Genomic DNA, 16,029 nt, shown 5'->3' on the forward strand with positions numbered 1-16,029 from the left:
CTCCAAATACGTGCGAGAATTAATGAGAGTTACTGCAGAGCCAGTGTCCACTTGCATGCGAATGTCTTTATCCAGAACATGAACAGTAACAAACAACTTATTCGTTTGAGAAAGCACACAGTTAACATCCATGTCCGATGCCTCGTCCTCGTCGACGGGAACTTTAGGGGACTGACACACACAAGCAACGTGGCCTTTTTTCCTACATGAATTACACGTGGCCCAACATTTTGGACACGCGGCTCTGTCATGCTGTACGAAACAACGTGGACAAGAAGGAAGGGCGAAACGAACCTGCTTCTGTGGTTGCTGTTTTCGCTGCGAGCGTGGCGGCCCAACGCGACGTTGTTGACGCGAGTGCACCGCCGCCACATCGTCGTTTCCCTGTGAAACAGGCAAATTGTCCGCGTCGAAAGTGGATTGTACAGCGCCTACATCACACCACGCGTCTATTTGCGCACCAGCAGCGTGAGGCACTTCAAACGATTGAGCGATGCTGAGAACTTCCGACAACGACGGGTTCGGCAATTGTAAGGCACGTTGCCGAACTTCTTTATCAGGAGCAAGCCGTAAAATAGCGTCCCTAACCATTGAATCAGCGTAAGACTCATGATGAGTGTCCGTGACAAACTGACATTTCCGACTCAGACCGTGTAGTAACTCCGCCCAAGCCCGGTAAGATTGATGGGGCTGTTTACGACACCGGTAGAACGCCACGCGGGTGGCAACGACATGGGTGTTTTTTCGGTAATAGTTAGACAATAAGTCACACATTTCTTGGAAGGACAGAGAGGCAGGTTCCCGCAGAGGGGCTAACTGAGATAGCAGCTGATAGATCCGTGGGGAAATCCAAGAGAGAAAATACGATTTACACATAGGAGCGTCGACAACGCCGAAAGCCAAGAAGTGTTGCCGCAAACGCTTCTCATAATCCTCCCAGTCTTCAGCGGCCTCGTCATAAGGAGGGAACGGAGGCAGAGAAGAGGAAGACAGACGATGAGTAAGCGACGTCGACAACGCCTGAAGAGCAGCCGTCAGCTGTGTTTGTTGTGCCTGAATAGCAGCCGTCAGCTGTGTTTGTTGTTCAAGGAGCGCTTGCATAAGCTGTTCCATGTCTACCCCGACACGAACACACAATTCCACAACGCAGGAAAAAAATATCCGACCTCGTCACCAAAAAGTGTTATAACCTTTAATCACTAATAAATTGTGTGGATATACAAAAGTAGAAACACTAGCGGGTTACATGTTACTAACTCCGTATCTGTCATTCGACTGCCGTGCCGTGACATGCGGCCGGCGCCGTTCATAGCCAGGTGGCGCTCCCGCGCTCGGCCGAGCTGCGGAGCGCCTCTATCGCCGTGTTCGCGTACTAGCATAGCGGCACTTTTGAATGTCATGGCACTGTCACAACAGAAACCGCTTGTGGAGATTGGCACTCCAATAACTGACCTGCGTTCATTTTTAAAAAAATGGTTCAAATGGCTCTGAGCACTATGGGACTCAACTGCTGAGGTCATTAGTCCCCTAGAACTTAGAACTAGTGAAACCTAACTAACCTAAGGACATCACAAACATCCATGCCCGAGGCAGGATTCGAACCTGCGACCGTAGCGGTCTTGCGGTTCCAGACTGCAGCGCCTTTAACCGCACGGCCACTTCGGCCGGCGTTCATTTTTACAGCGCCAGGTTTTTCGGCTTTGGGAGACGAAATGGCATAACCTCAGTACGCACAACAAACTGTGTGCTGTTAAGGAGACTATGAATGTATGGTAGTCCTTCATGCAGGCCTCTCTCTAGGACTCTGTTGTTCTCTGCTGGCTCCGCATTGGCCACGCTTGGGTGACCCATGGCTATCTCCTGCACTGTAAAGACCCACCTCAGTTTCGGTGCGACGCCCGGTTGACACTGGCCCACATTCTGGTGCACTGTCCCACTTTGACTGTTCTGTGACAAAATCTTCGGTTGCAGGACTCGTTGCTGCTAATTTTATCTGACAATGCCTCATTGGCTGATTTTGTGTTACGTTTTATTCATGAGGGTGGGTTTTATAATTTTATCTACATTTTAGTGCATGTTCTTTGTCCCTCTGTGTCCTCCACCCTAGTGCTTTTAGGGTGGAGGTTTTAATGTGTTGCAGAGGGGGTGGCTTCTCCTTTTTATTCTCATGGTAATCTGTTTTGTCATTTTAAGCTCTTCTACCTGTTTCTTGCGTTTCTGTGGTTTTCTTCCCCCCTTTTGTCCATTCAAGTGTTTGTTGCCCTTCCATCATTCTTCTGGTTTTTCCTTTCTCTCTGTTTTGTGTTGTCAGCACCGTTTGTTTTATTCTCACCCTTGTGGCATTGTTTTATTTGGAACAAGGGACTGATGACCTAGCGGTTTGGTCCCATCCCCCCTCTTTTAAACCAACCAACCCACTGTATGCTAAGTCTGTGGGATACCTGACCCTATCTCCTTGACCAGACTACTTTTTCATCCCAATTTTACTCCATTTTAATTGCTTTTAGAGTTGGTTTACCTCCTTTCTGCTGCAACCAGTTTTCTGTTGTGGGTGTTACCCATTGTTGGATAGTGGGCTCTCTTGACTGTAATGGATCAGGGGTGCAACAGTTGTGGGTGGGACGTTATCCATCACATGCAGATCCCTGGGGATACACATCTGTTGACTTCCCTGTCTCCTCCATCTTGCTTTTGTTATAGACGGCACTCTTGCTTTTACTATTATGGATCTTGCGACTAGATCGGAAAATGTTCAAGATGGATGTCTCTACTTCCGGATGTACCACTCTTGGATCAAGAGATTGATGATCTCATTCTTTGGACCCTTAACTCCCCTCCCCCCAACCAACCAACCAGTTCCCCATATCCTAGCTTCTCGTATTAAAGGTACAGACTGCTTCATTTACTGGCTCTCAACAATTCCCACTCTCTTACTACTTAGATCCCTACTCATCATTGGTTGATGCCACCTCCCTATACAATAACATCCCCCATTCCTATGTTGTAGCTAGTATTGAACACTACCTCTCCCAACATTCTTTTGGCTCTGATTCCACTCCTCATTCGACATTCATTTAACTAATTACATTTTCGCACATGACTACTTCTCCTTTGAGGGTGGAGAGGATATACAAACAAATCTGCAGCATGGTCACATAGCATCCTCCTGTGCTGACCTGTTTCTGGGTCATCTATAGGAAACTTTCCAACCTATCCAAAACCTCAAACCCCTTATCTAGTTCATGCTCATTGATGATATCCTCACAGCCTGGACCCACCATCAAACTGTGGCCAAGAGCAGAGTTGACCACCCAATATTGGAACACACTGCTGAGCGCAGTATGGTCAGTTTCAAAGGTTGCTTCGCAGCCCAAGCCTTCTGGATCCTTCCCCAACACAAGATTCTCTAAACTACGTAGATGGGAGTTATCCTAATCCCCACTGTACCCCTGCCCACAACACAAATTCACTCATCCTGCATCTACAACCTCCCCTCACAGTCTCTCCTCCTGTGCTGTTCTGTCATCCCCTCCCAATCCATTCCTCCACGTCGTTGTCATTGTGTAGTGCTAGAACAGATTGATGCTGGTGTCCATGTCACATTATAATCCTGTGCACATGCTACTTGTGTCACAGCCTAGCCACCCTTTCCCAACCCTCCCTCCTGCTCTCTGCCTCCTCTCCTTGCCCACTCCACCTGGCACAACCAGACAGGTGTGTGTGTGTGTGTGTGTGTGTGTGTGTGTGTGTGTGTGTGTGTGTGTGAGAGAGAGAGAGAGAGAGAGAGAGAGAGAGAGAGAGAGAGAGAGAGAGAGAGAGAGAGAAGGGGGGGGGTGTCATGGAGTGAGGTTTAGCTCAACAAAGGATTCATTTGAAAGCTAGCCAAGTTTTCAGTCTTTGTTATGCACCTATCAATGACTGAACATCTCTACCTCTTGGAGAGTTGTTACCAAATAATCTTGTTAAATTTTACCAGGACTTTGCTTATCCTAGTATACTTGCTGAGATGCCTTCGATCTGTTTCATAAGCAGTGTGTCAACTTGGAACACCACGTCCTCTGTATACCAAAAGCTTAGTCTGAGGCAGCCTGTAACTTCAGCAGTGCATCAGTGTTTATGTGCTGATTAATTGGTTGATAGTACAGCTTTTAATGACAGTTTATGAGCATTTATATCCATTGCTGCTGTTGAACATTTGACTTTATGATGTGTCACATAGCCACTTAGCCACTGAATAAGTAACAGTTTGGAATTTGAAGCCACAAAGGTATTGGTAAAATTTCTTCAAGGCATAAATGACAGTGCTTCCCTTTCAGTCTGCAAGTAATTGCCTCAAACTGTATTTTGCATCAGTAATGCAGTGGACATTCAGACCAACCCATCTCCTTGTGGGAACGAACCGAGCTGATGCCCGTGTGCAATTAGCTCATGGGAATTACCAAAGGCCCAACATGAGTCAGACATTTGTTATCACAGTTGTCATTTAAATTCTTGGTATCCTTTCTGCATTTGGTAGAACATGCACAGCATGTCATTTAGTCACAGCTCATTTGACAATGTGGCTACACCTATTGCATTCTTACTGTGCTTAATATCTCTCTTTATTATGCCAGAAGTAAGGTTGCAAGGCATTGGAAGATTTTTCTTAATAGCCTGGAGCAGGGCATCCATTGATTGTAAACATTTTTTGTCTAACTTATGACTAAATCAGTGGCCTTTATTCAGTTTCCATTCCAATCCATTTACCCATGATGCATCAAATTATGATGTAAGGTGAAGCATTTGTTGTTAATTTCAGAAACCATATGAGTACATCTAGCAAGTTTACATGAAATGACAATGGGTATTTGCCTTATGTGCCCTAGCACAGCTAAGATTTGAAGCAAACAGCTTACAAAACTGCTGATAAAGTAAGATGAAATTGTTGCATGAGACAGTTTTCCATATTATATGTGTCCCATTACACAGAAAAATCTGAGAGCTTCTAGTATGTGTACACTAAAAATATTTTCCACCATCTGCTGTTTCATCACTTATTAATGTGAGAGGGAACTTACCTGCTCCATACTCTACTTTGATTATAAACAAGCCCTTGACGTAGAGATGTTGTGCACCTTAACTCTTCAGGCGTATGTAGCATGGATGTAAATTTTTACACTTTTCCATATATGTCACTCAATTTTTTTGTGCCTTGATACATAATGTTAAGCGGAAATTGTTGTCTTGTAGTTTAAATTGTGAGACATGATGGGGTATTCCTGGTGAGTGATTGCTTTGACATTGATGGTTGAATTTTATTGCGTTCTACTATTCGGTGTAAAATTTAATTTCATACATCTTGGTTAATGCCAGAAAGTCTTCAAGTATAAGCTTTAGGTCATCTTTGTGCAGCTTTATATCTAGCTGGCAGTGAATGCTAAATGATCTTGTCCCTAATGATTGAGTCTGTGTGTGACATGCCACAGCCTGATTGTACACAGACGAATTTACAATTTGTGATGTGGCCTTGTAACTCTATGTTGTACAAGATGTTGGATTGGTGAGAGCTTTTCATAGCTTGCAGGAAAGTGTCGCGTACAGCTGTAACATGGACGTAGTGCTCAGGCCATTGAGAGGCCTTTGCTATTAATCAAGCATATTCTATATCTACATCTATATTCTGCAAACCACTGTGAGGTCCATTCCATTAATGTTACATTATTAATGAAATAATTTATGCTGTAGTTTGCACAATTAAGAGTCCCAGTAGTGTAAGAAAAAGGTCCCATTACCACTGTTCATCCACAACTTGAGATGTGAGGAACTATAGTTCAGGGTGCTATTGTTATATTTGGCAGCTATCCTTTGTTGGCTTGAATTTACTCAACTCCAGGGGACAGTGTATGTTTGACTGTGCTGAATTCGGACTAGTTTTTGAACTGTTTGTACTATTGCCAGACCTGTTGCTCCAAATGGTGAATAAGCAAGATAGTGAAATGATGCACAGCCCCTCCCATTCCTGTCCTGTAAACTTGTCTCTAATGTTGTACCAAGGCTCAACTGGAAGTTAATATATTACCGACTTTTTACTGGGTACTCACAAACACTTCATACAAAATTAACAGAAAAATTGTTTCTGGTTAACATAACAAAATATAGTCGGGACAACTGAAATGTGATTGTCTTAGTATACGGTCATGCTTGGTGAGTCCCTAACAGAATACGTGTACCTCAGGGAAATTGGAATGGAAATTGACAGTGAAAAGTGTTGATTCTGAAGACAGTCTCCTTGGTGCACAGGTATCAGATGTTGTCACTTTCTGGGTCAGCAACTGATGTAGGGGAAGTTTTGGGTATATGAATGCATGACTCACTAATTCAGCCACCTACTCAGGCCATTTGCTTGATTCAGGAAATGTGTCATGTTGGAGAAACATAAAGGGTACTGGGGCTCCATTCAGAAAATACAGCAACAAATGTCCAGTTGTAAGTGATTTCAGTTCAGGGATGACTTTAAATGATTAAGAGATCACTCTTTAATAGGTACACATCACTTTCAAGATGGACTACATGTCAAGTATGTGGATGGCTGTTTCACTTCAACACCTGGTAGTGGACATCATCAGTGGCAACTACTGTATCATATAAGGCTTGTTCAGGGATGTAGAACTTCATGGATTGACATATATTTCCATAATTTACTTTGGGACCACAACGTTTTTAAATTATCAACTAAAGAAACCACTAGTGTGGGATTGATGTACTGTATGGTAGCACCAGTATGACCCAACACTGAGGGCTTCATGTAACACTGTGAGCTGCAGTTAAGAAACATATATTAAACTGTAACAGAACACCAATCATTCCTGAGTTTACATTTGTAATTGAAAGGTTTGGTGCAAGAAAAAGGCAGCTCCACTTTTTGCCTCTATTGAATTGAACATAAAAAAAGAGCCGCTTCGTTTGGTGGAAGAAGGAGGCAGCTCCACCTGCTGGTTCCAGAGAAATCCAACAGATGGAGCTGCCTGTACTCAGAGTTTGTGTGAAAACGGAGGCAGCTCTGGGAGCTGCCTCGTTCTTCTCTCAAAAGATAGTAGGAAGGAGGTTACCTTATGTAGCATTCAGCAGACCGATGTAAACATTGCACGTTCTCTGTGAGGGCTATTTATTATCAGGTTTACGCTCTGATTTCTGACTTCATCGTCTTTTGATTTCACGGTTACTGTCAGTATGAGTGAATCAGAATAAGAGCGACTGTTTAATTGTGACTCTTCAGAAAACTATGAGCCAGGAGAAGATGAGACACTTACTGATTCAGAAGAAGATTCCAGAAACAGACACGTAGTTGTTGAACTATTGGAGAGGAAAAAAGGATCGCACAAGGAACAATGGGAATCGAACATAAGAAAACAGCGGAAGGTTGATGGAAAGCAGTACAAGAGTAAGCGTGTGTGTGGTGGGGGGGGGCTGGGGGTGGGGGGGCTCGCTGGACTACACAGACAATGATTGCAGTTGCAAATACAAGTGTTTACTGAAACTGAATTCAACATTGAAGCAAGACATCATATTATTAATTCCTTTAATGGCCTAACGACTAAGCATACCTAAGATGTGTATATGGCTGGTTGCATTAAAGGTTTACCTGTTAAAAGAAATAGGCCTAAAAGTGGAACAGGAAAGCCCAAGGCATTTGCAAATGTTTACACTGTTCGAATCGGTGAGAGTAATGCAAGAGTCTGTAAAAAAGCATTTGCGTCACTGCATGGTGTGTCCAGAAAGTGAGTGGAAAACATTGCAAAGCAACTTTCTTTTGATGGAGCTATCACACCAAAACCAGATGGTAGGGGACAGCAAGAAAATTTCAGATGAAACTGTGCAAAAGGTTAATTGTCACATTGACAGTTTTCCTAGGCGAGAATCACATTACAGTTGACAAGACCTCACTGTCAAAGAAATGCATCATTTGTAAATGGAGAAGCACTCTGAATCTACAGTAGAGTATGTTTTTTACTTTCGATGCTTCAAGACACACAACAACATCAGATTCGGGCACCCAAGATTGGACGTGTGTCAAAAGTGTGACAACATACAAAAGGAACTCGGTGCCCCTTCTATCTCAGATGAGAGACATAAGGAGATCCAGGATGCCAAGCTGCTTCATCAGAGTCAGGCAAATTCATTTCATCAAGATATTAAAGACAAGATGGCACTTGCACAACATAATAATGACACCGAGATGTTGTGCTTCAACTGCCAACAAAATACGCCTCTCCCCAAACTTCCTTCTGGGGACACATTTTATAAATGCCAGTTGTGGGTCTATAACTTGGCGATTCAAGATGGCACTTGCACAACATAATAATGACACCGAGATGTTGTGCTTCAACTGCCAACAAAATACGCCTCTCCCCAAACTTCCTTCTGGGGACACATTTTATAAATGCCAGTTGTGGGTCTATAACTTGGCGATTTCATCTAGTAAGACCTGAAAACATAATTTTTATCTCTATGATAAAACCATCAGAAAAGAGATGCCCAATGAGCCAATAAGTTTTATACATCACTACATCAACCACGTTCTAACAGATAATATCAAAATACTTTACCTATTTTCTGATAACTGTATCTCAAAAATAAAGATCATTCATTAATGCAGTACCTGTTTTACCTTGTGCAGAGTGGCTGCTTTGCAAAGATTGTTCATCGATTCCCAGAACTGGGCCACAGCTTTATGCCTTACAACAGAGTGTTCGGTAATATAGAAAAGTTTTTGAGGAAGATGGAAAGAGTTTTTCTTCCAGAGGTCTATGCTCGCATTATCAGAAGACCCAGTCCCAATTTCATGTCACTGAAATGGACCATGGATTTATTTTCAGCTTTGTTGACAAGTTGAACTTTTGTTTAAAGAACCCATACGGATCATTATCGAACAACAAAAGAAGAAAATATTTAATAACTAAGTACAAAATATTCCTCTATGAACAGCCATACACCAGTAAAGGGATTATTCAATGGATTGTGACTGTAGGGATGACTGTCTTCGATAATGTGCAAATTTGCAACCAAAGATCTGCGAATCTCATAACAATGGACCACCTTCGTCAAGCTTATGATTGTCTCCTCCTGTTTAAAGACTGAAAGTTTAAAGATGTCAAAGAGCTGGCCAGAAAGTATGTTGAGCAAAACAAATTGTGATTTTATGACTAGTTAACATCAGATGCTTCAAGCGATCATGAGGAGACTGAGGGGGAGCTAGAAGACTGAAGAAGAACTGTACATATTGATGTATTATGCCAGTAATGTTGTACTGTCTTTATTAATAAATGTTCTTTAATCTGAAATATGGTTAATTACAGAGGAAATGGTCCTACAAAGAGTTTTTCATTGCCTTTGGAGCAAAACAGAGGCAGCTCCAAAATTCAAAACTCCATTGCATGTACCTGAGTGCATGCATTTTTGTGTATTCTGGTCAGTAGTATTAGATACCCCATAACCTAACAAAAAGCTGACTATTTTTTTGGTTTCAGTGAAAACCAAATTTTTATTTATTTATTTATTTTTTTAAGTTGCCACAAACTGGAAAAAGTGGAGGTGCCTCCTTCTTGCACCAAATCTTCAATCGTGAAAAGTGTAGACTATGAAAATGTCTGTCATCTTAGCTCCCATGCCCAATTCCAGTTTACGTTGATTTCATAATGCACGCACATTATCCCCCCTCTTTCTCACACACTTACTGTGGGATTCTGCTTAAACTTGCTCCAGGAGTCGTAAGTGTTCAAACATGCTTGTCATCTTATGAACAACTGGCATTTTGCACAATCCAGGTAGCTGCTGCTGAATTATCACTAGTTATTTAATGATTTGCATTTGAATGGCCATATACTATATGAACTGGGCTGGTGATTAATCTAGGCTATGGCTGATTTCTTTCTTGATATATGTTCTATCGAATAAGCTGCCCTTCCACAAGGTAAAGCTGACCAGTGCCACAGTTCCATTTCATTCCCATACTGACTCTCCCTCCATCACCATCACCCTCCCTGCCCTTTATTGCTCCCTCCCCCTCCCTGTTCCTCTTTCTCTCTCCATCCGACACAACCCCTAAACCCTGTCAGACTCATGTGCTGGGACAGTGTAGCTATCTCTCTCTCTCTCTCTCTCTCTCTCTCTCTCTCTCTCTCTCTGTGTGTGTGTGTGTGTGTGTGTGTGTGTGTGTGTGTGTGTGTGTGGGGGGGGGGGGGGGGGGGAGGTTGTTGTTTTTTTAGTCTGTTAGGTAGTAGGAAGGACATTGTCCAAAAGTTTAGCAATGTTTTCAGTGTAGTTTATTTGCTTGTTGACTTCTCAAAGCCTCAGTTCTACGGTGAGCACTTATCTTTACTCCTTTCATTGTTTGTATTCTATCCAGGACTTTCCAATATTGTAGCCATGTTTTTTTGTGTCCAGATTTATACAAAGAAATGAATTGCTGTGGGGGTCAATCCTTCCCTTAGAAACCTGAACAGTGACTCATTTAGTCTCAGATACAAGATGCTTGTATTTGTAATACAGTAAAAGGCACATTAAAGCATTATTGCTAACATTACACATAAAATACAAAAAAAAGTGTGGCATATCACTGAACACTGTGTATGACAAGTGCCAGTTTTAATTTTTTGTGTGTCACTAACAAAAATAAGCTATTGCATGGAATCTATGTTTCCAGTAATTCTGAAGAGGGCACAGAAGAAATTATAACAGATGCTGATGCTGATACAGAAGGAGAGCTGCAGATAATTGCAGAGTGCTGGATAGAGCCACAGCATGGCGTTGTTATTAACAGCCCACCAGAAAGGTCTTACATGAATAATCTCCCCTATCACAAATTGGCAGATGCGGTAAGTAAATGCCTCCATTTTACTAAGCAATTCATTAACTGAAATTTTTCCTTGTTTTCAGACCTTTATATTGTGATATCCTACATATTTCACTCTGTTTTGAAATTTGTCAACAGTTTCATATAATAAGTTATGAATAAGAAAGTAAAGTGCAGACATCTTCAATGATTTGTTAAAATACATCTTACTGTACACAATGTATGTAAAACTACTCAATTGCCATGTCAGTATTCACTCATCAGGTGCATCTACTACAGATAACATTGTCCTCTGTGTCAGATGCCGTGGATGAAGGGCCGTATGCCTGAATACTGATCTGGCAATTAAATATTTTCACAAGCAGCTCCTAGTGTACAGTAAGACATTTTTTCACAAGCTGTGAAACACCAAGCATACAATTTTTTAACATCTTATTTAAGTTAGACTAGATGAATAATCTACGTGGTTACTCTGCTATTCACAACAAAGTGCCTGGCAGAGGGTTCAATGAAATTATCTAAACTGCAAAATACAATTAGGAAACTAGAAATCTTCAGACAGAACCACTGTACATTAAAGCATAGAATATAAATAACCCTCTACTGAGATTGAATTAAGAAAGAGAAATATATAGGAAATTCATCACTAGAAGAAGAAAATATTTGGAGTTTTAGGCAGGACATAAGTAATTGTTTTAAGACAGAACTGGAATGGCACAATGGAGGGTAGAATTAAAATCCCAAATGTATTTATGTGCTCAAAAGAGGAAAAGACATATGATTATGCAGCAATGATTACAGAGATTGCCCCAGAGCTGTATGTAAATAGTAATTTAGATGAGATGTTGATGAGAAATGTTTATGGTTCAAAGGCCTATGGACAAAAGAAGTAAAAATAAGAAGTATTTTAGGCACTAACAAACCATTAGGCAGCTTTACACTGATAGTTGTAGAATACAAATGTTAGAGGTAAATAAGAAATTCAAAAGTTATGGGTGCAAATGCAACAAATGTAGAAATGATTATATGGACAGCAGCCATGAGTGATCATACTAAATTTGAATAAAATCAGTGCTGTAGTTGCATACATGTTTTTTTCACCATGATCACTTTCAGCCATTTAGCCATTCTCAAATGTTATGCAAGTACTTTGCCTGAATTAAAGATAAATAAATAAATAAAAATTACAGAAAGTGTCTCAGAATAAACAACAATACACTCTGGAAACTTACATATGGCTCAATGGCTGAAATTGGTCACAGACGGAAATAAATGTATGCAACTAGATTTGTGATTGATTCGTAGGGTTGTTTTGTATTGTATGGAACTGGAGATCTAGAAACAACGGAGAGACTTTGTCCCTGCCATAGCCCTCAGTGGCTCACAACCCCACAACAGGCTACAGCAGTCCACTCACCCCACCGCCACCCCACACCGAACCCAGGGTTATTGTGTGGTTTGGCCCTCAGTGGACCACCCCCACCCCCACCACCACCACCACCACCACCACCCCGGGAACTTCTCACACCAGACGAGTGTAACCCCAACGTTTGCATGGTAGAGTAATTATGGTGTACGCGTACGTGGAGAGAGTGTTCGCGCAGCAATTGCCGACATTGTGTAACTGAGGCGGAATAAGGGGAACCAGCCCGCATTTGCTAAGGCAGATGGAAAACCACCTTAATAACCATCCACAGATTGTCAGGCACACCAGACCTCGACGCTACTCTGCCGGGCCTTCTCATCCAGAAAGCAGTGCATTAGACCACACGGCTAACCAGGTGGGCTGCATAGTGTTACTAACAGCTGCAAATATCATGTGTGCAATATAAATAAAATAGTGGACAAAACAATTTTAAACTTTTTACATTGAGTCTTGCACAGTAAGTTAGATACATGGGTTAGACTGTTAATTAAGCGTAACAGATTCTAGAAATCTCTTAATCATTTAATGGGTTCCATATAGGCCATGTATTATGTAGCAATGTTTTCTAAGCATTAATTTTGGTTATGGAAATGATTTTTGGGTTTGATTTGCGTGAGATTCATTTAGGAGCCTAAATGAAGTATTCATTCTTTCTTCAACAAATAAGAGATCATATTTAAGAACATAACATTCTCTTGGTGTTTCCTCTTAAGTGAGAGTGGTAATACTTTTGAAATGATAAATTGGTTGATAGAAGCCTTCTCTGCAGATGTTATATCAGGCTACTCAGACTTGTTCTGAAACATAATGTTTGACCACAAATATCACACTGTTTACTTTTGTTACTTTCACATCTTACAGAAAAATATCCCCACAAATAACTAGATATCTATCATTTTATTTGTGGCTGCTTATCACATACAAATATAAACAATATACATTATTGTATGAAAAGTGCACACTGTTGTAATAAGGATCTCCTGAAGCTGCTTTTTTTATATTGATGGGTTGGCTGTGGGAAGCTGCCTTGCAGAAATGCTGAAAAAATACACTGCCTGACGAGAAAGTGATGCCCGTATAAGACATGGTCTGATGTCAATATAATTTTGTGCACATACACACCACTACCTGTTGTTTAAATGATTCTCTGATGAGTAGAAAGGCTACCAAAGTGGATTAGTGCTTGTTCATATTTAGTGTTGTTATCAGACCTGGTAGTGTATATGAGGGGCATGAACATCATCAGATATCAAGTGATCACTGTGAAGTACACAGAGGTGCCACATACTCATGTGAGACAGTATTTTTATGGTGTGAGGAGCCATCAAGAACGACTTCAGCTCATGGCTGCTAGTGATTGAGGAAGCCCTCAAGGCACAATGGGTAGTCATGGACAACCTGCATCCTCATGTCTAGTCTCTCATGCTACAGTATTATGGTCCAATTTTTCAACAGACAATACTCATCCATACATTACACATGTATCTATGAACTGTCTGTGTGATGTTAAGGTACTCCAGTGGCCAGCAAGATCTCCAGATCTGTCCCTGATAAAACATGGGTGGGACCAGCAATTTTAACTATAAGAAAAATAAGAATTATAAAAAATGAGAAGATAAGAAAGTAGCATTATAAAAAACTGAGTAGTTATCTCACGAGTATCCAGAAATGAAGTGAATGGCAAAAATTTACTTTCCTGTTAGGGAATTCTACCCTTTTAAAATTTTAGTGGGTTGCAGGATGTAAGATATTACTTGCTTAATAGGTATGACTCACTAACAGTATTATTTTCAAAGTTACATTAATATCACCAAAAATCTAGCTTTCTCACTCTCACTTCAGCCCATAATGTCTATTAAACATAATTAGCCCTTGAATCTAACAGAAATAGTTGTTGGAAAAATATTCGTCTGGACCACAATACATCAAAGTTCCATATAGGCAAGAGGTAGTGGAAGCCACACATCTGTGAGCCAGAGAAGTAAACACAGGGTAAGCAATCAGTGCAGCAAGGTCCACCTGTAGATACCAGCCAGATAACAACAACCACTATTGATTGGCCTTATATTTGGCTTGCCACAGAAGCTCATCTGACTAGCCTGTGATATTGGCCTTCTTTCCACCACAGGCACCCTACCAGATGTATGTCGTGTTGCAAATATCGATGAATTTTTATTACTCTTCTACACATCTGGGTGGTTTACTAAACCAATACCTCCTCGAACCGCCACTTACAAGCGGGACCTGCCTGACTGGAGTGGGAGAGAACTTTGCAGCAGAAGTGGTCAATATCTGGACCATGTCACTGCTAAAGGTCCAGAGGAGATGTACAGGGCTTCTGGTGATGGTGGTGGTGGATCCAGAGCTTCTTGTGTAGACCGAGAGACTTCTGGGAGTGGGGGCATCTGTGTGGTACATGGTGGGGTCAGTCGTTCAACCACCAGTGAAACTGGATCGACATTTGTGGGTGTGTACTGTGGCTCATAGGAAGGTAGGACTAGATGGCCACCCACTAAGACCCAGGAGTGGAGAGAGCTATAGTGTGGTTACAGTGGTGGAGATAGTGGACTCAGTGAGAAAGAAGGCCTCTGACAAGGGTGCACAACTTAGTTGATTGTCTTGTTGGCACAGCATCCCTCATCATGCAGCCACCATCATCATTTTCAGACCCACTTGTTCTGGCTCTTGGATCCACCCTGGACTCCATCCAAATGTGCATGTCCACATCAAAAACATGTTCTCAGACAAGGGGGTGGAAGGGGGAGACACAGGAGATACAGAAGGGTCCTATGAGGGTACACATGAAAGAGCTGCGTAGGGCTTTCAACTTTTGACAGGTGTGGACTAGTTAGAAGTTAGAAAGGTGCTAAGTGCTGAAGCCAGTTTATCAGATCCTAAAGATTTCAACATTTGTGCCTTAAAGGTGAAAACAAACCACTTGAGGCTGGATGTAAAGGTGGTGTTGTAAGACGTTTAATACACTACTAGCCATTAAAATTGTTACACCATGAAGATGACGTGCTACAGATGTGAAATGCAACTGACAGGAAGAAGATGCTGTGATATGCAAATGATTAGCTTTTCAGAGAATTCACACAAGGTTGGCGCCGGTGGTGACACCTACAACGTGCTGACATGAGGAAAGTTTCCAACCGATTTCTCATACACAAACAGCAGTTGACCGGCATTGCCTGGTCAAACGTTGTTGTGATGCCTCGTGCAAGGAGGAGAAATGGGTACCATCATGCTTCCGACTTTGATAAAGGTCAGATTGTAGCCTATCACGATTGCGGTTTATCGTATCACGACATGGCTGCTCGCGTTGGTTGAGATCCAATGACTGTTAGCAGAATATGGAATCGATGGGTTCAGGAGGGTAATACGGAATGCCGTGCTGGATCCCAACAGCCTCGTATCACTAGCAGTCGAGATGACAGGCATGTTATCTGCATGGCTGTAACGGATTGTGCAGCCACGTCTCGATCCCTGAGTCAACAGATGGGGACGTTTGCAAGACAACAACCATCTGCATGTACAGTTCGATGATGTTTGCAGCAGCATGTACTATCAGCTCGGAGACCATGGTTGGGGTTACCCTTGATGCTGCATCACAGACAGGAGCACCTGCGATGGTGTACTCAATGATGAACCTGGGTACACGAATGGCAAAATGTCATTTTTTTTGGATGAATCCAGGTTCTGTTTACAGCATCATGATGGTCGGATCCGTGTTTGGCGACATCGCGGTGAACGCACATTGGAAACGTGTATT

At 41.9% G+C, this 16,029-nt stretch overlaps 1 protein-coding gene across 1 annotated transcript in view; it reads left to right on the forward strand.

Moving 5' to 3' along the window:
• The window catches only part of LOC124555988 (KICSTOR complex protein SZT2-like), a 211,179-nt gene extending 200,250 nt beyond the window's left edge, over positions 1-10,929 (forward strand). Inside the window, exons 19-20 of the mRNA XM_047130033.1 lie at positions 10,682-10,853; positions 10,915-10,929. Of these exons, the coding sequence (XP_046985989.1) occupies positions 10,682-10,853; positions 10,915-10,929 (187 nt within the window). The remainder of the gene's footprint in view (positions 1-10,681; positions 10,854-10,914) is intronic.
• Positions 10,930-16,029: the final 5,100 nt, after the last annotated feature.

The sequence above is a fragment of the Schistocerca americana genome, chromosome X (assembly GCF_021461395.2).
Source record: "Schistocerca americana isolate TAMUIC-IGC-003095 chromosome X, iqSchAmer2.1, whole genome shotgun sequence".
Classification (NCBI taxonomy): Eukaryota; Metazoa; Arthropoda; class Insecta; order Orthoptera; family Acrididae; genus Schistocerca; species Schistocerca americana.